At 42.8% G+C, this 26,876-nt stretch overlaps 2 protein-coding genes across 2 annotated transcripts in view; one reads left to right on the forward strand and one right to left on the reverse strand.

Moving 5' to 3' along the window:
- Nucleotides 1–3,188, forward strand: part of MEP1B (meprin A subunit beta) — a 34,353-nt gene extending 31,165 nt beyond the window's left edge. Inside the window, exon 15 of the mRNA XM_086741496.1 lies at nucleotides 2,979–3,188. Within this exon, the coding sequence (XP_086597622.1) occupies nucleotides 2,979–3,188 (210 nt within the window). The remainder of the gene's footprint in view (nucleotides 1–2,978) is intronic.
- Nucleotides 3,189–18,433: 15,245 nt separating this feature from the next.
- The window catches only part of GAREM1 (GRB2 associated regulator of MAPK1 subtype 1), a 105,315-nt gene continuing 96,872 nt past the window's right edge, over nucleotides 18,434–26,876 (reverse strand). Inside the window, exon 6 of the mRNA XM_086740770.1 lies at nucleotides 18,434–24,822. Within this exon, the coding sequence (XP_086596896.1) occupies nucleotides 23,910–24,822 (913 nt within the window). The 3' untranslated portion in view covers nucleotides 18,434–23,909. The remainder of the gene's footprint in view (nucleotides 24,823–26,876) is intronic.

The raw sequence follows: 26,876 nt of genomic DNA on the forward strand, positions 1-26,876 counted from the left end.
CAGTGTAAAATCTGCACAAATTTCCATTTCTCTTTATGGGCCTTCTCACATTCTGGTGGTTCGGGTCAAAATTTGTAACAAGGACTTGCTTTGCTTCCATTCCTGGAGCCATGCAGGTCAGGCACATTCCACTCTCTGCAGCTCAGGCCCAGCGTAAAAAGCCTATTAGTGGGTTCTCCTTGCAGAACAAGGGCTTGAGCTGTGGACTTTGACTCTTCAGGTCAACTGTCCTGGTCCTGTCCTTCATTCAAGCGTGAATCTGCTGGTACTTGGTGGCTGCACCCCTCCCCCCCGCCCAGCAAAGACCCAGGCTTAAGTGAATGTTGTCTCCTCTGCTCCTCCTTTTCTGGGCTCTGGACTAGCGGTACAGCTGGACCCAGCAGAGTATATGCACAATGTATTTAGAGCTGCGTGCATGACTCATTCCCCGCTGCTGAGTCTATCAGGAGTCACAGCATGGGCTTAAAAATAAAATAAAATAACCCCAACATTCAAGTTAGTGGCTCAGGTCTGGAGTTAAAAAAAAAAAAAAAAAAAAAAAGGCTGTTCTAGCTACTTACCGGTCTTTCTTCAAGAATCTCAGCATTGCAGAAAATCTTTTAGGCGTTCCACCTAATATCTATGCTAAACAGTACACACAGCCTCATATTCCTTCTATAGGCAAACTAGACCAATTTCATTGCTATTTGCATCACACAAATCAGCTTGCTCAGCCTAGCTTTGCACAGATAGCAAATAACTGAATCATAATGTCTTATGGTCTGGCTGGCACTGCATTGTCTAAATGCAAAAAAAGGGACTGATCCTAGACGCTAGCTTTCTTATTTCAGCTAAGCATGTCAGGTGTCTCGTACCAGCCACACCAGCCAGTCACAGTTCCATGGTGCAGGGCAGGAGTCGTGAGTTGTCATTTTTTTAGGTGCAGATCGGAACAGAGAAGAGGTATTTCTCAATTTATTTTCACAGCTCTCCTTTCCCACTTTTATTAGAACTCAGGGGGTTTTGCTAAGACACAGATGTCAGTTAAAGTACCTTTGATTCTCATAAATGGGATCTTAAATCTCCTGTCCACTTAGATTGCATTTTCAAGCTATTTTCAGTGCTGGAAGTACACAGATTCATATTTCAAAAGGAGAAGATAACCACTGAATAAACTGCATTTTCTGAACAGTCATACAGTCAGCTGCTGTTTCTCAAATCTAGGGTTCTTGCTTAGAGACTTTTGTAGTATTTGATCCATTAATGGCAATATAGCTGTATTTTGCTCAGATTGTATTACAAAATTAGGAAGAAAATAAATATATGATGGCCTAATTTTCCCACTTCTTTCAACTACATATATTCTAGTTTATTAAAAAAGACTAAAGTCTAGTCTTTTTAAATAGCAATGAAATTGGTCTAGTTCTAAAGTCAAGTTTTAACAGTTAATTTTTTTTCAAGAAGATGATTACAATTTTTTTCAGCAGATATATCATGGGTCTGCTCTCCTTCTCCTCTCCCCTTTCTAAGCATCAACAGTATGAACTGGGAAAAAAAACAATGACTACAGCAATTCACACTGATCACCCCTCCTACTCCCAAATTAATAATTTTCTGGAGTGCATATGGATCTGTTTCCTTTGTATTAAACTTCTTCAAAACTATCACCATTGCCACCTTTTTCTGTTTTTTCATGGAACACTTTCCTTCCCCCCCGCCTCCCCCCCCCCCCCCCGTCAAAGTTTACTACTCACAACATGTACACAATAACTGGTATCACAGAGGTTGCAGACAGGTTTCCATTCCAGTTTTCATTTTCATTTGCTCATGAATTCCTAGACGCCTTCCACTTGAGATGAAATGATCTCTGCCTTTGACTTCACCTACTGTGAAAACAAAATAGCATCGAAGAAGCTTAACTTGAATGTCTGGAACTTAAAAGAACAAAATAAAACCTCATTGTTTCCCAAGGTTGCAATGCTTCATACTACAATACATAAACATGATTGTTCTTCCAGTGCAATACTCATGGGAAAAAAAGGTTGGGTGCTCTTTATATTTGAATCTTATATCTAAACAATTTGATGGAACATTTTGATTAACTTCTTCATTACAGCATTTCTGCTTAGTGGTTACTAATATGTAACTAGAACTAGCCATCTTGTTCTGCTAGAGCTCCGTGTATGTGCATTTGCCCTTGATAATTTTTTTTAACACCATCTGGATCCACGCAGTCTATGCTACAAAAAGCCAGATCAAATCTTGTCAGCAGCATGTCTCCCACTTCATCTGCGATTGTTTTTTTTGCCATACTTCTCATCACTTGGGTAGCTTACACTCATGTACATGATGTTTGCTTGTTCAGAACAGAGCATTATAAATTACATAGAATAATATTGCAACCTCAGTTTAGTTTGTTAAGTAAGCTATTAGTTTATTAAGTTTGGTAGTTATTAAGTTGTTTAATAAACTTTGGTTATTAACTGTGGTAGGAGTCTGTCTCTGTTGCTCCTTAGAAGAGTCAGGTTTCATTCTGGCTGCTGCTGTCATGGGTAAGCTGAAAGTAAGGAGAGAAACAGAAAATGAATCACCTCAGCTAGTTAAGGAACAACCTCTGCAGGCACTCAGGACAACTGCAAGTTTGCCTTGTCCAAAGGGATAATGGTTGTGCTTAAGCCTTAGCATGTGTGACTGGGAGGAATGGAAAAAGAAAAGCCGTTGGGATAAGAAAATATTAATTTCCTTAAGATAATAAAAGTTCTAAGGCAAAAAAAAAAAAAAAATTAAATTAAATTGAGATGGTGAGTACCCACTATGGGCCACTGCATGATAGCCTGCAGGCCATGTCTCCCAAGCAGATGGATGCTCCTTAGCAAATGAAGCCCAGACAATTCCTCCTGCTCAGCAGCCCACCCATTTATTCTGCTTTTCATAGGTTCCCAGCTCACAGCAGGTTCAGTCACCACTACTGGTGTCCTTTTTAAACCTATTTCCACTAGCTTATAGCAATGTGCAAGTGTCCCACTTACAAGGACTGTGAGGCGTCCAGCTGCCCCAGCCACAGGGCTGCAGAGCCTTTTGGGGCAGCTCTCTCCCTCAGGGAGGTCTGGGAAATTGGCAGCCAGGGTGATGTGGAGACTGCGCTGGTGCAAGCGTCGCACACAACATACTTCATTGCTGGAAGACTGAAGAAAAGCTTGGAAGCATAACCCCTTCCGTGGCCTCTGCTGAGGACAAAGGCAGTGGTGGTATCCTGTGGTGTCAGGTCTGGTGCCCCTATGGAGAGCTCGTCCCTGCATAGGCTGCTGCTGGGGACAATAAATAAGAGTGGTTCTTGCATTGGAGGATTTGTTGGAAGAATTGGTGGAGACCAACGTTCGATTTCACAGAGCCACTGAAGACCAGATATCAATATTTGTCCTCCTCCCTTGGGAGAGAAGTCCCCACAGGCTACAGCCCAGTCCACAAAAGACCTGCAGAGCACTGTCTGGCAACTGCCTTGCCCCCAGGAGCAACTCATGAGCACTGGAACAAATTTGAATTTCTGAGAAATAGAAGTAGCCGCAGACGCATTCATTTTGAATGTGGTCCCAGCAACCTCAAAGGTATTTCTGAAATGAAATGTAGGGAAAGGAGGAATAGAGGTTTATTTGCCCTTTTTCCCCCACAGGTTCATTTACCTTTTATCCCCTGGGGTTCAAATGAGCAAGCCACTCTTTGTGCTAGCAAAGTCAGAAACGCTTTCATTTACGCCATAATCATTCCTGAATGCCTAGATTAGGTGGTGCCATTTGCTTTCCTAAGACTAAGTTATCTTGGCTTCCCCTTGCCTTGGTTTTTACCCATATTGCACAAAGCACTTTCCAGGTGTGTCAGATCACTCTCAGATTGGCTGTGGTTGGGCTTACTTGCATATTTTCTTTCTGTCTTGTTTCCCACAGCACCTCAATCATAGAATCATAGAATGGTTAGGGTTGGAAGGGACCTTCAATGACCTGGTGGAACAGGACTGGGTGGGCTAAACATGTAGGGTTTTTTTTCCTTTCCACAAATATTCTTCAGCTATAAAACACATTCTTGTTTCTTATAAGATGGCATCAAGATGATTTCAAAGCTTTTCTACCAAAAAAACCCAGGGGCTGGGGTGCAGCAGCTCTGGTACGTGGGCGCTTGCTGATGCACACACGGGTGAGTGGAGCCCGTTGCACAACAGGAGAGTTTCAGAGCTTGAAAGATGGGAAAATTCGGTGTCTTTGGAAACGCACGGCTGAGCATCAGTTTCTTAATCAGCAGTTACAGCTACTGTCAACTGCCTTCCTGGCGACCCCCTGCTGATGGTGGAAGCAGTTTAGGGAATATTTTGCAATTCAAAGATCGCCTCTTAAAGGGGAAAGCAGAACATTTTGCCATCTTTCAGCTGTACGGCCAAAGCCTTTGGCACACGGGTTTTAGAGCACTGGAAAAAAAAAATAGCCTAATAAGCAATAGAGAAATCCTGACCTTTCTTTGCTATAATTTTATTCAGGATACATGTGAATGATTAATTTGTGCTGAATAACTTTGTATAGTATCTGTGAGTGCTAAACTTCCCTTAGCTTATTAAAACAGGAGTGCAGTAAACATCCTCTCCTTCTCCACCACTTTTGGCTTTTGTCACAAGGGGTGCTGAAAGTATTTGAAATTTAAGTAGCTTCTGATGAAGTAAAAATATTTTTTGCACATTCCTCCCAAGAGTCACTGTGTAAGATGCAGCCATACACTGCTAAGGGTCTGGATCATCTCAGATGGACCCACACATTAGTAGGATTACCCCTGCCAAAGGTCTTTTCCCAGCTGCAGCAGAGCTTATTTGACATTAAACCTCAAACTTCAGCTATGTTCAACAACACGGCAACCCAATGCAAATACACAGGTTTGCAGTAGGAAACATTTTACAGAAGGGGAAGTGGTGTGGGTTTCAGCAGCCAGAGCCCCGACTCCTCTCCATGGATGTGTAAAAGAAATGGGGGCAGGAGGAGCATCATGGTCACCCCCTTCAGATCCAGGGACTGCAGGATGCAGGCCCAGACCTCTGAGCTGGGCGTCAGGGATAGTCATTAAATAATTGCTGATGATGTCAGGGGCTAATTGCTCCTGGAAACTTGAACCTTGGTACTTTCAAGCTCTGGCAGGAATGAACTTGAATGAGATAAATGTTCTTGCACTTACAAAGTATTTTTACAATTAATTGCCCAAATGCTCTTGGGAAATGGGAAATGAGTTTCCTCAGTTTATTGGAAAGACAGTTAAATCAGGACTATTAGGAGGCTTAGAGCAAGAGTACAGAATAAATTGCTGTCAAATCAGACAGAGAAAAGGCAACCCACCAGTATCTGTTTGTTGGTCGGACATCTTGCTGCCTCAACAGTGCTGTTTAGTACAGCGGTCACAGGCGGGGACATGGCACTCAGTGGGAGAAAACCGAGGACCTCTGGCTGTGCTGTTCCGCCATGGCCAGAATCATTGCCAAGACACTTCTTCCCTCTTGGCCCCCAAAACCTGGTATCTGTTGGCTTCATTGCTGCTGGCAGACAGACCGCAATAGCTGGATGAAGGTGGTGGGAGCAGAAGAGCCAGGAGTCCCTGCTGATAGGTCAGAAGACGCAAACCCCGATATTGCAAATTCCAGAGGAGATTGGGGCTGTGGCCTTAAAATATGCAGTTTGCCAGGTAGCTGAGGGGCAGTTACAGCCAGTTTTATAAGCTACCATGTGGTCTTCATAATAAGTATTTTTTTATTCAGTGTTTCTAAGCTTCTTCCCTGTAAAAGTAGATACTTCTGACAATGTTGATAGTATGTTGTGAGTATGTGGAGAGAAATATTGAGAAGTAGCTAAGTTTTTCCTCTTTTCAAGTAATGAAGATAAAAACTTCCAGAGTTTAAAACATTCACTTAAACCTTGTAAGTACCTTGAAACATCATCAGTACATTTTTTTTTTCCTAAGCCTGCAGCCTTTTAATATGTTATTCAAAAACACAACTCCCATATAAATGTCACGGGGTGTAATGTTCAACTTCAATTTAACAGGAGAAAATTGTGAGACAATCAAATCAACCTCTTTTGTTACTCCAAGTACAGGAGCTTGCCATGCTCCACCAGCATCTCCAAAAACACAGGTTCAGGCAATTGAAATAAAATAAAGCATTACAGAGACACATGCTTGAACCTTCAAGTTCCCAAAGTTGAAGGACTCTGGTAAGAAATTCTTCATGTTTTAGAATTTTAGTTTGTTTTTTTTTTTTTTCAGCATTTCCCCTCCAGAATGCTACTGAGTCTTAGCAAACTTGGAAATCTTGAACAATGGATTAGCTGCTAAATTGCTTTAGAGAGTTGTAAGGTTACACCAACAGTATTGGTGTGTTAGAAGAATTGCAGTTCTAAGGTCAGGAGGATACATTTTTAAAAATATAAATTTGTATTTAAATGTATCAATATATGTAAAGGAACCACATACGTAACACCCCTCCAGACATTACTGCAACATAGGTAGCTACGAAAGATATTTATTTAAATAAATCAGATAGAAATGCTCAAACTATACTTTGCTTATTGGAGTGCTTGCTTCAGAATCCTCCCAGAAAAAAAAATAGTATCTTTTTTCTTTTCTTTAATTTAAGATTTCGTTCCAACTTTCAAAGAAGTCCAGTCAGTCTCACCTCTGTGCCTGGCAAGGTCATGGAACAGATTCTCCTGGAAACCACACTAAGACACATGGAAAATAAGGAGGTGATTGGTGGCAGCCAACACAGCTTCACTAAGGGGAAATTGTGCCTGACCAATTTGGTGGCCTTCTATGATGGGGTTAAAGCTTCGGTGGATAAGGGACAACCAACTGACATCATCTACCTGGACTTGTGCAAAGCATTTGACAGTCTCCTGCATGACATCCTTGTCTCTAAAATGGAGAGACATGGACTTGATGGATGGACCACTCGGTGGATAAGGAATTGGCTGGATGGCTGCACTCAAAGAGTGGTGGTCAACAGCTCAGTGTCCAAGTGGAGACTGGTGACAAGTGGTGTTCCTCAGGGTTCGGTATTGGGACCAGCCCTGTTTGACATCTTTGTCAGTAACATGGACAGTGGAATAGAGTGAACCCTCAGCAAGCTCACCAACAACACCAAGCTGTGTGGTGCAGTTGACATGCTTGGAGGGAAGGGATGGCATCCAGAGGGACCTTGACAGGCTGGAGAGGTAGGCCCATGCAAAACTCATCATGTTCAGCCAGGCCAAGAGCAAGGTCCTGCACCTGGGTCATGGCAATCACAGGCACAAATGTAGGGTGGGCAGAGAATGGATTGAGACCAGCTCTGAGGAGAAGGACTTGGGAGTGCTGGTGGACGAGAAGCTCAGCATGAGCCGGCAATGCGCCCTTGCGGCCCAGAAAGCCAACTGCATCCTGTGCTACATCAACAGAAGCATGGCCAGCAGGTCAAGGGAGGTGATTCTCTCCCTATGCTCTGATGAGACCCCACCTGGAGTACTGCATCCAGCTCTGGAGCCCTCAACATAAGAAGCATGTGGACCTGTTGGAGTGAGTCCAGAGGAGGGCTACAAAGATGATAAGAGAGCTGGAGCACCTCTCCTCTGAGGACAGGCTGAGAGAGTTGGGGCTGTTCAGCCTGGAGAAGAGAAGGCTCCGGGGAGACCTTACAGCAGTCTTCCAGTACCCAAAGGGGGCTTATAAGAAAAAAGGGGAGAAACTCTTTAGCAGGACTTCTTGTGATAGGATGAGGGGTAATGGTTTTAAAATAGAGGGAGGTAGATCCAGACTTGATATATGGAAAAAATTTTTTACAATGAGGATGGTTGAACACTGGAACAGGTTGCCCAGAGAGGTGGTGGATGCCTCATCTCTGGAAACTTTCAAGACCAGGTTGGACGGGGCGCAGAGCAACCTGATATAGTTGAAGATATCCCTGCTCCTTGCAGGAGAGTTGGACTAGATGACCTTTAAAAGTCCCTTTGAACCCAAACTGTTCTATAATTTAATGCATATGTCCAACGTAGCTTTGTATATTATTAAGGGATCAGCTTTTGGCTTTATTAGAGCTTTAACAGACAGTCCTTTAGATTACAAAGCTGAGCAGATCCATTAGCATGTCACTGAGTGCCATCATACAATTGCTTTGAATTTTCATGGCTCCACATGTGTTGTTTTTGGATACACAGTAAGGTAATTCAGGTGCTGGGCAAGTGCTTTTGACAAGGAGTTGTTTGGTAATGATCCTGTCTGTACTCACATGGTTAAAATGCCAGGATTGTGGTGTGGATGAAGCTTTGTTTCAGTACTGCCAATAAGTCAGTGTCCAAGTTACCCTCTTCAGGAGAGAAAGGACACACTCAAACAGAAAGATCTGAAAAATATAATTATTTTAGGTTAATCTATTTTTAAAGTGAGTTATCAAATATTCGATTAAAGCTCTGTAGAGAAATAAAGAGCTTGATTCATCCAAAGAAGCTGACACCTCTGCTAGGAGCTGTTATGCAGCAGGTTAGCATTGTCAGGCTAATGTAACTTAATTATAGGTACTGAAAAAAAAGCATTGAGAAGTGAAGTCACAATTGAACGGCCACTGTGCCTTCAAGTGACAGAAGTAGAATAGTTCCATCAACTTGAGCGATAAACTGAAGCCCATTCGTGAAATCAGTGGGTGTCTCACCCGAATGAGCAGTGCAGGATTAGACTCAACAGCTCATCGTGCCAACACTAGTCAGAAACATAGAACAGATGTCAAGTAAATAGGGAAGTGTGGGACAAAACAGAAATAATTGTAAAAATGTGCCCAAGGACAAAATAAATTGATCCTAAGACACTAACAAACATTCTTGTGTAAGACTAAATGAGTCTTTGTACTAGGTTGGTTTTTGTTTTCTTGCTAATATTGTATAACAGAACTACACTGGCATGATAGGAGGGGGGATAATAAAATAACTTATCAATGCACTATTAACTCTACATGCTCTTACCTAATAATAAGATATTGATGTCTCCTTTAATGCGTGTCCCATTGTTGAGAACTTTCTCATTACCCCACAGTAGCATACACAAAATGGCTTTTTTAATATACTAATGGCCATGAACGTTTGGTGCTAAAGACTTGCTTAAATGGTCAAAGATATCCTATTTAAGAAACAGCAAACACTTACGTTGCACATTACCAACATTAGAATGGAATCTCATTATCCATTAGCCAGTATTAGAGCAATTTATAACTTACTTTAGTTTGAGCTTTGCAGAATTTCTTGATCTTTGCCACATCATCAGCTGGGAATGTGGGTGCTAGTCCTTTGCTCATCAGTTTGATATTATTAGCCAGCCTGGGTATTTTCCTCCAGATGCAGAGAAATGTCATAAGATTAACTATTAAATAGATGAACTATTAAATACAAACTGGACCATTGTTTCCATGACACAAAAAGCTGCTTAGGAAGGAGAAAGTGCAAGCAGAATCAAATTCAATTCAAATTAAAATTATTAGATTTATCCATTTTGTTATGGTTTAGTGAGCAAAATCCACGCTAAAAGAGGACTTAAGGAAATTCCAACAGGAGAAGTCAAAAGAACTAGAACTAGATTTAGATTAGACATTAGGAAAAAATTTTTTACAATGAGGGTGGTAGAACACTGGGACAGGTTGCCCAGAGAGGTGGTTGATGCCCCATCCCTGGAAACATCCAAGGCCAGGTCGGACAGGGCTCTGAGCAACATGATCTGGTTGGAAATGTGCCTGCTCACTGCAGGGGGGTTTGGGCTAGATGACCTTTAAAGGTCCCTTCCAACTCAAACCATTCTGTGATTCTATGATTCTACTTTGTACAGCTTTATAGTGACAGGGATTTCATTTCTTCCTCGCCCCTGCCATATAAGCCGGTGGAATATCTGTATGGTGTGGAGCAGGAGACAGCTTATCAAAGAATGTTCTCCGGCGTTAGGGCTACCTTTGAAGGAAAGAGAGAGGACAACTCACTTTTTGCTTTGTTTTCAAAAGGCTTGTCAGACACTTGGGCTTCTTCTAATCACTGACCATACAAGCCTTGCAAATCCCCCAGAGTGAGAAAAAGCAATCCTCACAGAAGCCTAATTTCTAAAGCGGAAAGTGGGGAAACACCACCCTAACTTCTGCTTTATGAACCTATCAATCTTTTGTTAGTTTACAGTCTTTGTAGGGAAGTGCTGGTGAGATGGCTGATGCTTCAGAAGGGCCATGATTAAATGCTTTGGGATGGGAGAGTGCGGTTGATATAAACCATCCAGAGAAAGAACTGAACGCAGCCCAAGATCTGCGTGTGAGCAACACGAGCTCCCCAGGGCATGGCTGTGTCTCCCAGGTAAGAGGACTTGAATGGAAACTATGTCAAAACTGGATCCCATTCCAGCTGGGACTGCCTCCAGAGGCTCCTGCAGGGCCTCTGTGTGTGCTGAGTCTGTCCCAGCCGCCGCGGTGAGGCAGAGCTCTCCTGGCTGCCCAGTTCGGCCCTGCCCGGCTGAGCTGCGGATCCACCGCAGCCGCCCAGGACGAGAGCTCATGGCGGAGCAGGGAGGCAGCTCAGGGGACCTTCAGCTGTCACTGAGGGGGGTCCGGCATCAGGTAATGGGAGGAAATTTGTCAAAGAGGAGATAGAGATAGGTGGAAACGGTTGTTCTCAGCTCTACAAGCCGTGTGGCTCGGGGAGCAGCACACCACAGCCACCACAGGCGAGTCCTGTTTCTGTCTCCCTCTTTCCAAGTGGATCTTTATGGAAAGGCTACCAAGTTGTTTTTTTTTTTTTTTTTTGTAATCAGTACAGAAGAAAATTACAATAGAATTCATAGCACTTGCAACTGTGCTGATAAGAATTTTTAAACTGTTCAGTAAAACTGATCCCTCCAATTTGATACCATGTTCATCTCAAGCCGGTCCTGACAGACGACCTCCTTTGCTGCCATGGCCAACTGCAAGGCCAGCTGGCAGTGACCTGGGGAGGGGGTGTCACTCAAAGGTACCTTGATGCGAGGAGGTTTTTATGATCACTTATTCCTCCTGCACACTATCCAAAATAAATTATTTTTTTTCTGTAAATACCTTTCATGCGATATTTGTAAATATTGTAAGCAGAACCAGTTGCTCTTGGTATATGAGATATTTGGATATGTCCTCACCAAGTAGGAGCACAGATGGCAACTCCAGCAGCTATGGTCAGACAACGGCGCAGTAAGGACAGGAGCATGGGATGGCACATAGGTTGCCTGTATTACTGCTCTAGTGACTGCATTACCTCGAGCTGCAGCCAATGCCCTGGGGTAGAAAAGGACACCCAGATGTGAAGAGATGTCCACCCGGAGATGCCTGCTCTGCACAGATGGAGGGGCACCAGCTCCCCACAGCAGCCACGTGCCTGGGACCAGCCCAGGCAGCGGGCACCCAGCGAGACCAGTGCCACCAGCAGAGCAGGGGGAAAACGCTGTATTAATCCTCGCTATTAATACTTACCGATTAAGAAAACCCAACAACTGGCGCATATTGCTTTTTATACAGCTGAGAGACAAAACACAGACCAAGTTACAACAAAGCTTAAATCCAAAATAATTACGTTTTGTCACAATTCCTTCCACACAGCCCAAGCTACCAAGGAAGCAAGCCGCCAGCGCCCGGGGAGAGACACGATTTGCTCCACAGCTCCCTTCAATCCCAGCGCAAAAATTTCCAAATGCTTGAAACAGAGAGCAACTAAATCTTTTAATGCTCTCTGAAAAGCAATCAGCTCACCGAACGCATCACTCAGCAGCCTCCAATATAGAATAATTAAACCATGAAAAGCTGCTGCAGTAATCTTACTTTAAAATCCTAAATTCCTTTGCATTTTGAGGATCTGACGGCATTGACTCCAGTCAGACACACACAGAAGCAGGGCAGAGACCGCAGGAGCTTCTCAGGAGCTTCTCACAGCTCAGCTGAACACACCTCTTCCACTCCTTGAGCAGAGGCAGCTTAACTTTATGAAGATTTGTTGTTGCAGCAAAACTATCCAGGAGATACAGCTAAATCCAAATTCATTTCATTTCCAGCCAAATTATATTTTGATGCAGGTCACTAGAAGCTAATCTTTCATCTCTCTCTTTCATACATGAAAACGAAATAAAAAGAATTTCAGATTAAGCAGCATTTATCACACTAAATAGAATTAAATCAAATGGAAAATTACATAAAGAAACTCAGTTAAAACAATCAAATTAAAAAGCCCTTTACCTGCGTGAATGTAATCTTTGATTTTCTCAGCAGAGAAGAAAACCTTATTATTAAGCAAACTTAAAAGGAAGCCTGGATTACCCTTTTCCCATTTCCCTGCACTTGAACTATTAGTCTGGCTTCACAAACAGATTTTGCTTCCTGTCTGTCAGGCAAATTCACTTGCTTGTTCTCACATGCTGGAAAAAACTTCTGTTTTCAGTATTGCAGAAGCACTTCAGCTGTACAGTAAGCAGCAGACAAGTAGCAGATGACTTTTTTATTCATGCATTTTTTTTGTTAGTTACATGCATATATACATAGACACACAGGTGCATACACACACCTGCATTCAGTAATATAACACAGCTTTAGCAAAAAAAAAACGAGCTAGTCTTCTTTTCACAACCTTTTATTGATGTGCTGGCTTTTAAAGAGCTCCCATCTGAAATAGCTTGTGGTAAGTATTAAAAATGAAGAAATAGCAAAGCCTTCTAGAAGACACCTATTTAAAAGTATCACAAGTATTTCAGCATAATTGAAGGAATTATAGACCTTTTTTCCCCCAAAAAATTCCAAGTCTTCCATTACGTCAATTAAAAATGCATTTATAAATGTGACTTATGGCAAAATGCAGAGCAATAAGCAGTGGCTGTTATGGAGAATGGCTCTCTGGGAAGAATTTTTCTGATATATATCACAAGCCTAAGAGGCTCAATAATGCCTTTGGTCAAATTTTGCTGATGAACATCGTCTTAGTTTCTTGGCTGGAATCCCCTCTGGCTTAAAAAAAAATCATATTTCATTTCAGGACAATGTTTTTCTGAGAAATAAATACAGAAACCCACGCACTAAAGGTTGATTTCACAAAGAAATTGAGAAATGCTGAGGTCTGAGCTCCAAGACAACATTCACTTTGTCCTTGGCATTTGGGCATGTTTCCTCTAGATCTACATGAATGAGTGGGTGCAAACTACATCCCTTGAGAATTAGGAGGGGTTTTTTTTACCCAGACAGAAACAAGCATCCCCTAATTCAAGGTGCTCCACAGGTTATTATATGAATCTCCAGCTCTGTGAGTACCGACAGAAAGTTGTAACACCTCAGAAAAGCATGCAGGAAGAAAATACCAGGGGCAGTCATGTATGGTTTACAAACAGAACATGCAAACAACTGTTTTAGTGATGGCACTGGGGTCTTTAAATGTACCTGTTCCTAAAAATCTTGATTTTTGATTAGTGCTTCCGAATGAAATCCAACATGAGTTGCAGCTAAATATTTGGATTTTAGCATGAAACTTCAAAACTCATTAGTAAAGACAGTCACTTTCAAATACAAAACACTGCTTCTGTCTCTGAAAGCCCCTGAGATGTAAATGATTGGAGATGGGGAAAGCAGTCCCAAGAAATATCCAGGTGTGTCCTGTTCCCATTCCCTTGGCATGCTCGGGATTGCTGCAAGGGAAGCGACACCAGGCTGCAACCTCGGGCCGAGCCACTGCGGCTTGGCTTACGCTGGCTCTTTTTCTGTATATTGGTCCTTTGTGTTTGAAGATGAAAGGCACAGTGCGACAGGAAAGTCTCTCCTTTAGAAACTATCTTCTCATCTCTGGTTTTCCACAATTCAAACCTAAGACTTTGAAAAAGATTTCAAAGCTGTATCTTGTATATGGAAATTCACAGCTCCAGGCAGGTTCATGATCAGTCCTGAGATTTCAAGCTTAAGAGTATGAGCCTGCAGCCTCAATGTAACTTCTTTTACTTGTGCTTTGCCCTTCTCTGCTTCTGCTGTTTAAAGTCATTAATAGGAATGGGATGATACCAGTTCTCATGCATCATCTGTATAGTTTTACTTTAGGTAGATATTTCAATTTTCTTGTAAAAACACTAGGTTAAGCAAATACAAACCCAAGCCTTTTGGGTAAGCTACAAAAATAAAATTCTAGCTCCTAGCCATCAAATATAAGTGACGTTATACATGCTTAGGAAGCTGGACTCCATACAACTGGACAGTAGCCGAAGGCGTCTCAGTAATCCCCAGAACAGGGAAATAATCAAACCACTTTCAGGGCAGTAGGGGCAGAAATATCATGCCGTACACTGGGTGTGGGGATGGGCTCATTTTACATGTGAAGAACCAGGGAGGAAGAATGATAGAAACTCCATCAGCTGAAAGCTTTGCGGTTCTCAAAACATTTCTCACTGCTCAACAGCAGTGGGGTATTTTATAAGCCTTTATAAGTGGATATCACCCTATCTGATCCCTTCAGGGTTTGCAAGCATAGGGGAAGCTAAGACCAAGTTTGTCTGCAACGCAAGCTCAGAGGGGTGCAGACAGCAGGAGCAGGGCAGGAGAAGGATGGGCTGTTTTGCCTGGACATACAAGTAGGGCTCTGTGTGGGACCACCCACCCATCCCCTGCAACCACCCCGTCACCCATGGCAAGAGGCACCCAGTTGGTCTCTGAAGGCCAAAGAGTAGCAGAGGAGGGTGACAAAATGAACTTATATGCTGTGCTGGGTTTGTAGGTCAAGCTGGGAAACCTGGGTTTGTACTGTTTGTTGCTTTTGTAATTAGTGTGCTGCTTGTCCTTGGCCCACTGCGCTCCTGTTGGAGGCTCAGTTTCCAAGTCCTAGTTTTTACCATTGCACAAGAAGCTCGGATTGAATTCTATAAAGCAAAAAAAATGAACGTTGGACACTATGTGAAATGACACTTTCTTTTTCAGTAAACCAGCCGTACCAGAGAAGAATCAAAAGAAGAAATAATATGTGCCCTCACTTCACATCTTTCCTGTGAAGACAAGCTGAGAGAGTTGAGGTTGTTCAGCCTGGAGAAGAGAAAGCTCTGGGGAGATCTTCTTGCATCCTTTCAATATATAAAGGGTGTTTATAAGAAAGACAAAGAGAGGCTTTTTACCAAGGCTTGTAGTGACAGGACAACGGGCAATGGTATTAAACTGACAGAGGGTAGATTTAGACTGGATATAAAGAAGGCATTTTCTACAATGATGGTGGTGGGACACTGGCACAGATTGGCCAGAGAAGTTGTGGATGCCCCATCATTGGAAATGCTCAAGGTCAGGTTGGATGGGCCTTTGAGCAACCTGATCTACTGAAAAATGTCCTTGATAACGGCAGGCAGATTGGGCTAAGTGATCCAACCCCAAACATTCTATGGTTCTATGAAATACTAACCCAGTGTGGTTTTCCAGTCTTTTTGAGGGAAAAAAATACCCATTGTGTTCAGGAGGAAACTAGAGGGCTGGTTACCAGGATGGCCTGTGCTTTGTTCGTCAGGAGCAGAAGCTATCTAGGACTGGTATTTAAGATAGTTTCTTGCTGTCATACATTTCTCCCACTGGCAGAGCTGCAGCTAAATAAATAAGATTACCCAAAATATATGCAGTTCTTCAGGGCTCTGCCAGATCTTCTGTCATATTTTACACTTTTGAACCATCAGAGTTTCCTCTTGCTTTCTTTTTGCACTAAGCCACTGGAAACCCAGCCATGGAGACCCTCCTCGCTGCCCCTCATATTCATTAAGAATAATTGTCAATACTGAATAAAGGAACAGCAGCAGTGCAATGAAAACAATTCCTTCTTGTGACAGAGTTTTTATGGGATTGGCAGAGTCCTGATGAGATCCCTGACCCCATTTGTCACCCTCTGCAAGCCCTCCAGTTGGTTTCATCTTTCAGCCGCTGTGTGCCAGTCTGATGCTGTGTGGCACGTACAAGTACTACAGCAGCCACTGCCAGACAAAGCAAGAGGACATGTCCCGCCACTTCATTGCCAGCTCCTTATACTTGGCACCTTAATATGTTTTCTCCTTCCTCCCTATTTTCTTTCCTTGTATTCTTCTTCCTCCTACCTCAGACTCCCTTTGAGGAATGGTTTTCATTTAATCCAAGCGTGTTTGGCACCAGATTCCTTTTGTCCCGCACAGGAGTCAAGGGCATTTTGAGGTCTCATTGAGCAATAAATAAGGATTTGGGTTGTAATTCTATGCTCACATTGTGGCAGCCTGGTTATCCATTTTGAGCTTTCTACCTTTGGAATTTGATGGCAAGAATGGGGAGAAAACACCCCCTTCTCAAAGCCACTCTTGACGTCACCTTTTCATTGTGACGAGTGAAAATGAACAGCAACACTTTATCCTGGGAAAGGAGAAATGCTGGATCCAGGCAACTGAATAAAAATACAAATACTGACAACTTTCAACAAAAATTGATCTTCATTGAGTGTGACAACCACAGGCGACTGAAGAAAAATAAAAATCTATATACGGAATACAATTAATCTTGAGTTTTTGCGCCACCACTGGAGTTGCCATTCCAACAGCAGCCCATAGGGGCACAGGCAGTGGTTAGCAAGGGGTGCCAAGGCAATCCCTAAAAATCATGCTGCCATGGGAACAAGGCTGCTAGAGAGATGGTCCAGCAGAACCGAGGGTCTGGGCAAAATCACCAAGGGCAACTGCCCAAGGAGCCCAGATTTTCCGTTCATTCTGCAACGGCAAATCCCATCATCTGCTCACAGCATGGAACAAGGGAAGAAGAGGAGATCTTTGCCTGGGTTTGCAGCTCTTGGTCATCCTGCGCACACGAGAAAGTGGTTGCATACGACATGGGCATCTGGTGACATAAAGCACATTTATACCTGGGCAACAGAGCATGGTGTAGAGAGCCCCAAGCTAGCAATGACCTGAGCTAGCACAGTCTACTGCAACTAAGGACTTCAGTGATTAGTCACCGGTGTCAGGAGACAGGACGTCAGGCTCTCTCAGTATTCTGAATCCCACAGCAACTCAACTTAAGGACAGGAGCCCCAGCGAGAGGCAGAACAGGGTACATATACATGCCAGACAGATCTAGGGGAGGCCTAATTAGTGAATGCATCACACCAAGAGGAGCAGCATGTCCACAAGCGTTAAGCTTGCGCTTCCCAAAGAGAAGAGAGCTGTGTTTTCAGGTCCCTCTGCTGTCCATATTCTGTATTCCCATTTACACATAGCCATGGTGACTTGAGTCAGACAGGAGATTTATGTCAGGTTACATGACTACTAAAATACACATAAACAGAAAACACCTTCCTTAGAGCAGCACTTTCCTGGTAGGGAGATGGCTGCATTTTCACTTGGGCTATAGCCAATCCCTTCCCCTTCATGCATTGAATGCTTTCCTGCAGACCATTCCACCCAGCCTGGGGCCAACCAACTGGAGCATTTGAAAATTTAAATACTTTCTTTTCTGCTCTTTGGAAAACACAGCAGAGATGTGCCCTAGACAGCCCTGTTCATGGTGAATAAGATTTTTCTTAACTTGCAAAAGCAATTCTGCTTCTCTCTGTTCCCTTCCCCACACGATGCACATCCTGCCTCCAGACATGCTTCTCCCCTCTCCAGACGTGTGGGTTGAAAGCAAGTAAACCCCATCTGTCTCAAATCCAATGGCAACCACCATGGCAGATTCTGCCCTGCTTTATTTCTCATAAACATGTCTTAACGAGTCCCTCCATAAAACCCTCCACAACTACTGTTGTGCTGGAGTAAACTTTCTTTTGGCCTAGTACCAGTGAACAAAGTTTCACCCCACTTGGCACAACAGCAACTCATCTGCATGACATGGGGATGGTTGTAGAGCTGACATTTCCCCTTATTGCCAGTATTGGAGGAAATGTGAACAGATGACCTAGATCACAACGTTGTTTTGTCTCTAATTTTATCCCCACCCAATGAACACTTCAGAGCCTTTCTGCAAAGCAGAAATGCTTGCGCATGGTCTTGCGCTTAAAAGCACATCCAAATTACAGTTGGATAAATTTCTCTAAAACAAAGATAATAGGCTGAGGGCTCAGCAAAAATAATGTCTTAGGTGCATGTCTGCTGGAGACAGGAAAGCTGTCTGGCAGCAAATTCTTTGGGGAACAAGCCAGCTCAATACTCTTGCTGAAGGGGATTAAGCGAAATGAGAAGATGGGGAAAAATAAAGTGTCTTAAGAGGTTAAATGCAAAAGCCTGATTGCTCCTCTCAATTATCTCGATCGTACTTTGCGAATTCACTATTTGAGAAGTGCTTATTTCTGAATTACACCGAGATGAGCAAGAGGGTAAGTCAGTGAAATTACTAAATGAAAACCAACCATTTTATATAATACATGCAACCCAATCGATTTAGTACAACAAATTCTGTACACATTTGAAATATCATGAAAATAGTGTCTTTAATATACAGTTTATATACTTACAATACACAGTTTAAATTTGTTCATATACATTACAGGGATATTTATTTGCACCTGGTTTAAATAATAATCTGCCTTCAGCCTTATACACAAAAGCCCAAAACAGCACAGAATTCCACAAAAACCATGCTTCGTTTTTTAACGGAAATGTACCAAGCCAAAGTTTTGGGGCTTTCTCTTTTTTTTTTTTTTTTTCCCCAAGTGTTACTTTTTTGACCTACCCGAAGTGAATCTAAAGAGCTAAGAACTAACAGATATTTTTAACACAATTCAGAAGATTGTCCAAGTCAAGAGAATCACTCTGCAGATTTTCACACTGAAAATTTGGTTATTATGCACAGAAATGGTACAGTCTGAACAACTCCCAGACTATCAGGAGTTTAAGACATAACAAATGAAGAGTTAGTTATTGCTAGGTCTCAACAAGGGGCTTGCATTTCCCTACTGCCCTGCACCACAAATGAAAAGGATGATGCCTCACTTGGATTAAGATTTCATTCGTACCTGCTAGCTCGTACACAGGAATGCTGCAATTTCCAAACACCAAAAAGAGAAGCCAGGAGAGCTGGGCCAAGCCTTTTTACCTAGAGCTGGTGTCCAGATTTTAAATAGCGCGGTGTACCCCCTGCCCAGCCCGCAGGCAGGGCGTTGCCTACCTTGCAGGCAGGCACCTGGCTGGGCAACACCCAAGTAACGGGTGCCAGCACACTATATTTAGTGAGGAGACAATCAAGGAGTTGATTTGAGAAGAAAATGTAGGAGAAAACACTTCAAGTATCTATAGACAGATTTCAAACACAGTGGGTTTTGAGACAGCATTGCTATTCATGCTGTTTCTCTTGAAGCTGTTGCTGTGGAATAAAGTCAATTTAAGTGGCAAGTAAAAGTGTTGTATTGGAAAAAAACCCTGTGTAATGCACAGTTAGTTCAAATCCTTGTTTCTAGCTGCAAAGAACACTTCAAAATACATTTTCCTTCTGATTTTGGATGGACTAAATGTTTTCTCTCTCCACGTTTCTAGCCGTAGGCAATTTTTAATACGGCAAGAATAACAATGCAAATACGCACTTTGAGCTGATTTCAATACAGCTTTCGTTAGCCAGCCAGGTAGCAATAAAAAGAATCTCAATCTTAGGCACAATGAGTGTTTAAAGGAAACCAGCATTTCCCCTCAAGTTTCCTCCCCATCCCTCCCCTGGCCAACTCTGTGTCCACCTCCAGAAAAGCCCTGGTGCCAGAATCCAGCTCTTGCAGCTGAAGGCTGCATCAGTCCTTGTGTCGCCACATGACTGTTGCATAGAAAATATGTGTTTCCTGGTGCAGGACAAAGAGACAGCTCCATACAGAATTGACATACCAGATTTTTTTTTGCTACCAAAAGCCCCAGACAAACAAAAACCCCCAAGGATAACACACAACTTCAGACACTGATAACTAAATAAGCACCAGAGGCCTTACATTTTTTTAATCTGAGGAAAGAAGTCCAAGGTTAGGGCTGGCCTATTTCAACAAAGTGCCTCCAAAAAGTAAGATATTTTAAGCCCACTCTGGTACAATGCATCTTGTCTGAACTCAATGGCTACATCTCCGTTAGAAGCCAAAAATAGGCCAGAGCCTGTTCTCAGGCCCCAAGGACAACCAACACAGCTCGCATCAACATGGTTGAACTCCATTACTCTACAAAACAAGGCTGGTTTCCCCCATTGCTAACCTCCGAGCTGTGACTGGGAGCAGTTTGGAATCACCCATTGCACCGACTGGTTGGGTCGCACCAAACCAGGCAAGAGCCCACATCAGGAGTTCAGCAGCAAGGCACTCCCATGAGAGTGCCTGTGCCCTGGCACTGCTCGGTTTGCTAGTCCATTTTGCAAGTCCTATTAAATGCTGAGTGCTGTCTCCTCCTATTCACGACAGCTGGTAAAAAGTTTCTATCACAGGATATTCCCCAGAGCTAGTCACAGTGGGAACATTTATTAATGTTTCAAAACAGAGGGAGATACATTTAGATTAGCTATTAGGAAAAAATTTTTTACAATGAGGATGGTAGAACACTGGAACAGGTTGTCCAGAGAGGTGGTTGATGCCCCATCCCTGGAAACATTCAAGCTCAGGTTGGATGGGGCTCTGAGCAACCTGATCTGACTGGAGACATCCCTGCTTCTTGCAGGGGGGTTGGACTAGATGACCTTTGAAGGTCCCTTCCAACCCTACCCATGCTATGATTCTACGATTAACGTAACCCTCCATCCTGAAGTACCATAAGCAGTGAAGCATTTTGTAACCTTTTACATCCTTCTAAAAAGACTCTATGGTTCTCTGTTAAGCCCTGAAGGTTTCATCTCCTCCTGCTCCATTTCAAAAGTGCCACCATCCCTTTCTTGTCAGGGACTTCCAGTGAGATTGACATGATCACATTGGTCTGCCCTGTTTAAATGGCTTTCTACAGCGCCAAAGATGGTCCTGACCCCCTAACACCACGGCAGCGAAGATCAAGACAAAAGCAAATAAATTAGATCCCCTGGCGACCTACACCAAACCACCACACTCCAGCTGCCCAGTTTGCTCATCAGACTCCCAGTTTCACCAGAGCAGACACTTCAGTCCAGCTTGGGCATCACAGGAGGTGGCTGGACGCTGCAGTCATATAATTCACACAACACAAAGGTGACGAACACCTAAATTGCTAAAGAAGGCTTGGAGAATTAAGGTGATGAGCTGCTAAGGGCAAAAGAAAAGGTCAAATGCATAGAAACAAGTAAGGGGTGCCAAGCCCGAACAAGACAACTGGAAGGACACGAACAGCAAGTTGCAATGAGAGGTCTTAGTGGTACTTCTGCATGCAGGATCTGCTGCTGAAATCATTGCACATTTCTGGGCCTTTCAACAGGACAGTTGCACTTTGGTCTGTGCACACGTGATGTTACTGCAGCACACTCCTGAACACAAATTCCACCAAGCTGCTTGCAAGAAAAAACATTCCAAGCAGGTAAGCAGAGAGAACAGAGCAGGTGTCCAGCTATAGTCAAAAAGAACACTATTTTCTCAGAGATGTTAATATCCCGGGGGCATTAGAAACGTTTAACGTTAATATTACCAAGCTTGTCATCTCCTCTTTTTGCTTTTCTTTTTTTTTTTTTCTTTTTTTTTTTTTTTTTGGGAGAGACAGAGATACTTTACTTTTTTCACCCGGAATTAAAAACCCAAGAAAAACAAAGAAAGTACCTGACATTTAAAATTCGTCCCTTTCAAATTTGAATGCTAATTTGACATAGCAAGCGATTGACTTCAACTTGCACATGCCTTCCAACAAGCATACACATCTGAACAGTACTTGAATTTGATTTAGTCTTACTTGCAGCTAAAATATTTTAGGATGCTAATTAAAAAGCATCCAGAGAAAGCTATTGATCTGTTGCTAAAAGTCAATACATTAAGAAAAAGAGTACAATTATGAACTCTTAGGGTTTTTCCATTGGGATATTTTTTTTGGCTCACTGCTTTCTAGGACCCACATCAACTGGGCTTTGCTCTCTGGTCAGGAACTGGTGGTTTGCATTATCGCAAGATAAATGATGCATCTTGGCTTCGGCATGGAGACGTGATATGAAATTTGTCCAGGCAACAGAAAACTCCATTTGCAAATAAATTCTTTTTAATGAGTCAATAAGGCTGAGAAAATAGGCAAAATCAGCCTCTCATTTTTGCCCCTCCTCTGTATTTCCTCTTGGTGCTTCCATTATGTGGCCTACAATGGAGAAACAGGTATTTTTTGTACTTCAAAAAGGTAAGAAAGGCAGGTGACAGTGTCACCCTGGCCAGGGCTCTGCTCAGCAGCAAGTGAAGGAGAAGCTGCTCCAGCATCCCTGGCTCTGACTACCTGAGGATCCTGGGCACCCACAGTTGCTGAGGATGGACACCACAGACTGTTTTCTGAAGACCTCCACAGATCCTTGCATTCAGTACTACAAAGGCAGGGGATCCTGGGGTTATTCAGACACATTTTGGGGGTTGGACAAGATGACCTTTAAAGGTCCCTTCCAACCCAAACTACTCTATGATTCTATGATTCTGGAGAGCTCTGCCAAGCACAGAAAATCTGCAATGGACTATCAGAAGTGAATCCTATTTCCAGCCTTTTGTGCAGTTAAGTTTGGAAGGTCTCCAGGGGCAACCTAATGCCCCTTTCCCATCTCCTTTGACTACTACTTCTGTGTGACATCTATTGCAGTGAGTTTTTGCAGCTAGACAATATCTGATGATGCTGCAGCCTCTCCCCCTTTGACACCCACATTTTCCTAGCCCACTGCAAACAAGACACGTGAACTCAAACATCACAAGCAATTCCCAAGGCAAGGCCCAAACTCTCACTTGGCCACCACTTCTTACCAGCGTGCCACCGCTGTTTCTGTTCCTTCCCACCTCGCTAATGCTTTATTTCAAAGGCAACCTACAGGACTACCATCACCTTCCCACACAGATCCGACCACAGGAACAGGATAGCGCAGCAAACGCATTTTCAGATGATCGTAACGGCAGCAGAGGGAACATAAGGGGTGGCCTTTCACTAGAGCAAGGATACAGCAATGAGCAGGATCTGCCGAGGGGAGAGTCTGTGCACGGAACTGTCTTTCCCATGAGAAAGCTGCATGACCAGAAGTCATGCTCCTTGCTCCAGCCATCCGACTACAAAAGCAACTTTTGAAATCTACAGGTCATAAACTTTTAATTGGCCAGGGCAGAGTGGCTCAGTAGGAAAATCCCCCTTCTCCTTCCCCTCTGGGCAATGAGCTAAGCAAGGCTCTTGCTTTAAAAACATTTAACTCTTTTTGCTCAAAGTAACATGGAAAATGTATCCACATTACAGGTAGTCAGGAAGATAGTGCTAATAAAAATAAGCTGCAAGAATAGTGTATTAGTGGCACTTCACAGCAACTCTTAACATTTTCAGATGTAGTGTCAAAACAATGTTCTTGTATATCTGAACATGCTTTTTGTTAACAGAAATGGAAGAAAGTCACAGCATGTTGCCAAATATTATTTGAATAGAAATAATCCCGTAAGAAATACTTTTTTTTTTTTGCAGTTAACACAAAACTGTAAACTGGATCGGTGTGTGTCTTTCAGCATCAAATTGTTCAGTAATAAATACGACTAAGTCTTAACACACTACGGAGTAAACGTTCCCTTAGTGTCCAGTTTTTAGCAGCTGTTGAATGTTCAGGGATGCACAAGGCACACCTCTGCAGATTCTCTATCTTTACTATTGACATATATATAAAAAAAATCCGTTCACCACTCAAAAACATTTATCTGCATAGTAAGAATTTTTCTACTACTATTTACAGGAAGGGTTTTTAGTGCAAAAACCAGGAAGTGATGTATTAGCTGAAGTGCATCGAGCACATCTTGTACAGTTTCACTAACAACTAGCCAGCATCACATCTTGGGCCGCCAGCCATTAATGAACTGCAGTATTTTCTTAACCTGCAATTTGCTTAGTTTAAAGTCTTCTGACAAGATTTCTTCTGTAAGCTGAACCAGTAAATTGCCATCAATCTTCTCTGTAACAAAAAACGATATGACATCTTCTGACAGACCAATAAACCTCAGCGATTTAGACACTTCCTCTATTGAGAGTCCAGAAAGGTCCGTGGGTGGCTGCCAGGGAGAGCCATCCCCACAAGACCTTGGTGCTAACTGGAGGTGGAGGGGAGATGAGAAGGGATAAGACACAGAGAACGTATCTTGCATGCCCTTTTTAACGAGATACTGATCTTCCAAAAGGTCTGGAGAACCAGTTTTTGACTCCTCCTCAGCACCATCTATTTTCAGTGGCAAGGGACTCATGTCTGTAACCGGTTTCTCTTCACTCGACTTCGGTGCCCGAGGAGGTAAGGCAGGACACGAATGGCTCTGCTTTGCGTTGCTGACTCCCAGAGTTTTCTCATCAGTGCAGTCTAGAGAGTAACTTGCTGACTTTGGACAGCTAGAGATGGTGTTCGTGAACTCTGCTGGGGTCAGCGGGGAGTAACCCGCTGGGAGCTCACACCCATCGAAGTCAAAAGTTAAAGGTGCTGGACAGTTTCTCTTTGGCGTGCCTGGAGTCTTCTGTCTGGGGTAACTGTAGCTCCTACTTGGATCAAGCAGGAAATCACTCCTATTTAGGCCTTCAGCAGTCCCCGAAAAATGGTTTGGCCAAGATAACCTGGAAGGCAGAGCTTCAGTTGAGGGGCTTCTCAAAGGCATCGTGCTCTCATGCTCTTTGGATTCAGTTTTCATCATGTTACAAGGGTAGCAGGAAACAGGTGTGCTCTCAGTTGGGTTGGTGGTGTCGCTCTCTGTGACATTGCTTAAGGAACAAATCAGAAAGGATTGTTGTTAGTATGAAGAAATGTGGGATTTGAATAAATTCATAAATCACCTGACAAGAGTCAGAGCATCTGTCACAAGGAAAGAATCTTCTTTCCTCCAGCAGAACTTCTCAGATTTGAATTAACAATACATTTGAATAATGCATTGACAATTCTTTTACTCTTTCTACAAGCCAGACAAGATGCTGATATACCCAAAAGCCTCGGAAGCCTCACGTCTTGGTTTTTCAAGTTTGTAAAAAAGTAGTTGTCTCAATTCAGTTCTGTGTCATCTCCCAAATACTCAGTTCTCCCACTGTAAAATTCCTGAGGGACATGACTATGGAAAAGGAACAGCCTCACATACACTAGATGATGTTCTAATCCTGTATTTTTTATTTACGTACCACAGATGTGTGACGGTATGCAAAAGTTTGTAACAGGGGCATGTGACCATTGCACTAGACCCAAGCGTGACTGACTTCAGGGATGACCAAAAGCCCTTTTGAGACCAACATTTTCATTTGTTATGGCACTCGCATGTGCACAGAACACAAGATCCTTCCCCACTGGTCACCGGTGCAAAAACCACACCAGTGCACCGTACAGTAACACAGAATAAGTTAATGCTTATCTACCAAAGGAAGAGTTTTACCTAGAAGGAGAAGCAGACCTAGCCACATGCGTTGAAGTATAAGGCTTTAAGCTTACCCCACAGTAACTTGTTTATCTGCCCATATCCTTAAAAAACAATGGGGAGAAATATTTGCTTTTCAAAGGCACCTAAGGAAAGTTACCCTGGTCTGCTTCCAGGTGGTAAACAAAGCTCAGTCTGTCTGAGGGAACTGATGGTTTATATCCAGGTGTTCCTGAGCGACAGAGATGCCAACAAAAGCATGCAGTCTGTTATCAAAAGCAAATGTTTTCTGCCTTTATGCCATATTCTAAAAGAAAGTCTGAAGGCCTGGATTGATCTTTGGAATTCCGGCCAATTAAGCCAGAACACTGGAAAAACAATTAGCAGATTTATAAAATCCTTACTTAACAGAACAGAGGGAAACCAACAGTTGAAATAATTGTTTTAATTACGCTCCTGGAAACTAATTACTCAAGAAAGAAACTAGGTAGTCATTCTGTGCTGTCATTCTAGCTCAGTGAAAACTGCTTGAGGAGGGCAGCAGCTTTCAAAAACCAGCATAGCTTTGAATGGATTGACACAATCCATTCAAAGTGCGCTTACAGTGAGTCGGCAAGGAAGGCAACCTGGACTTGCCCAACTCAAACATGAAGTACAGATGCGTAAAAGTAGTTCTAATCTATACTGCTGGAAAATTAGTTATAAAACTCAGCCCCAACAGAGGCAGCTTCCCTCTCTGACTAACCATCCCTTGCTCTCCACTCCATGTCCTCCAAATACTTTTTCTCTTTTTTTCCTGTTTATGTAATGAATACAAGTCTGCCAGTTAAAACAGCTGAACGTTTACAATAGTGGAGATTTTTTTTTTCTCCTCAACAAGGAGAACTAGTAACTTCTAGTTACTACTCCTCAACTAGCAACTTCTGGTTGCTTAAAGACCAACTGGTGTAATGTACACAGTGCAAAGCATTTTTCACAAACCTAGCCATCGGCTGCTCAATTCAGAGAAGACAGACAATGAAGTGTCATCTCATACCATACAGAGGAATTAAATGGATTGATCCTGTTTCTATTCTGTAATTCAATATTAGAAATGAGAGCATTTAATGATTAAAAAGATTAACGGAATTACTGAAAATTGATAAAGTAACATGTTCAAAGTGCTTCCTTTTTCATCCTCCACCAAAATTAACTCACTGAGACTCAGTGCCAAAGGATGCAAGAGAAACCTCAAATACAGTTAAAGTCAGGCATCTGGCATTTTTACAGGCAAATAAGGACAAATCATATTGGTTTTGTTTGTGTTTGAAATACCATCTGCAACCCTTCATGATCCAGAAAATAAGATCATTGATAAAAATGGCAAGACTTGGAAAGCAACTTCACCAGCAATCTGATTACTCCACACACCGCCAA

The sequence above is a fragment of the Chlamydotis macqueenii genome, chromosome 2, assembly GCF_036417535.1.
Source record: "Chlamydotis macqueenii isolate bChlMac1 chromosome 2, bChlMac1.mat, whole genome shotgun sequence".
In the NCBI taxonomy this organism is placed as follows: domain Eukaryota; kingdom Metazoa; phylum Chordata; class Aves; order Otidiformes; family Otididae; genus Chlamydotis; species Chlamydotis macqueenii.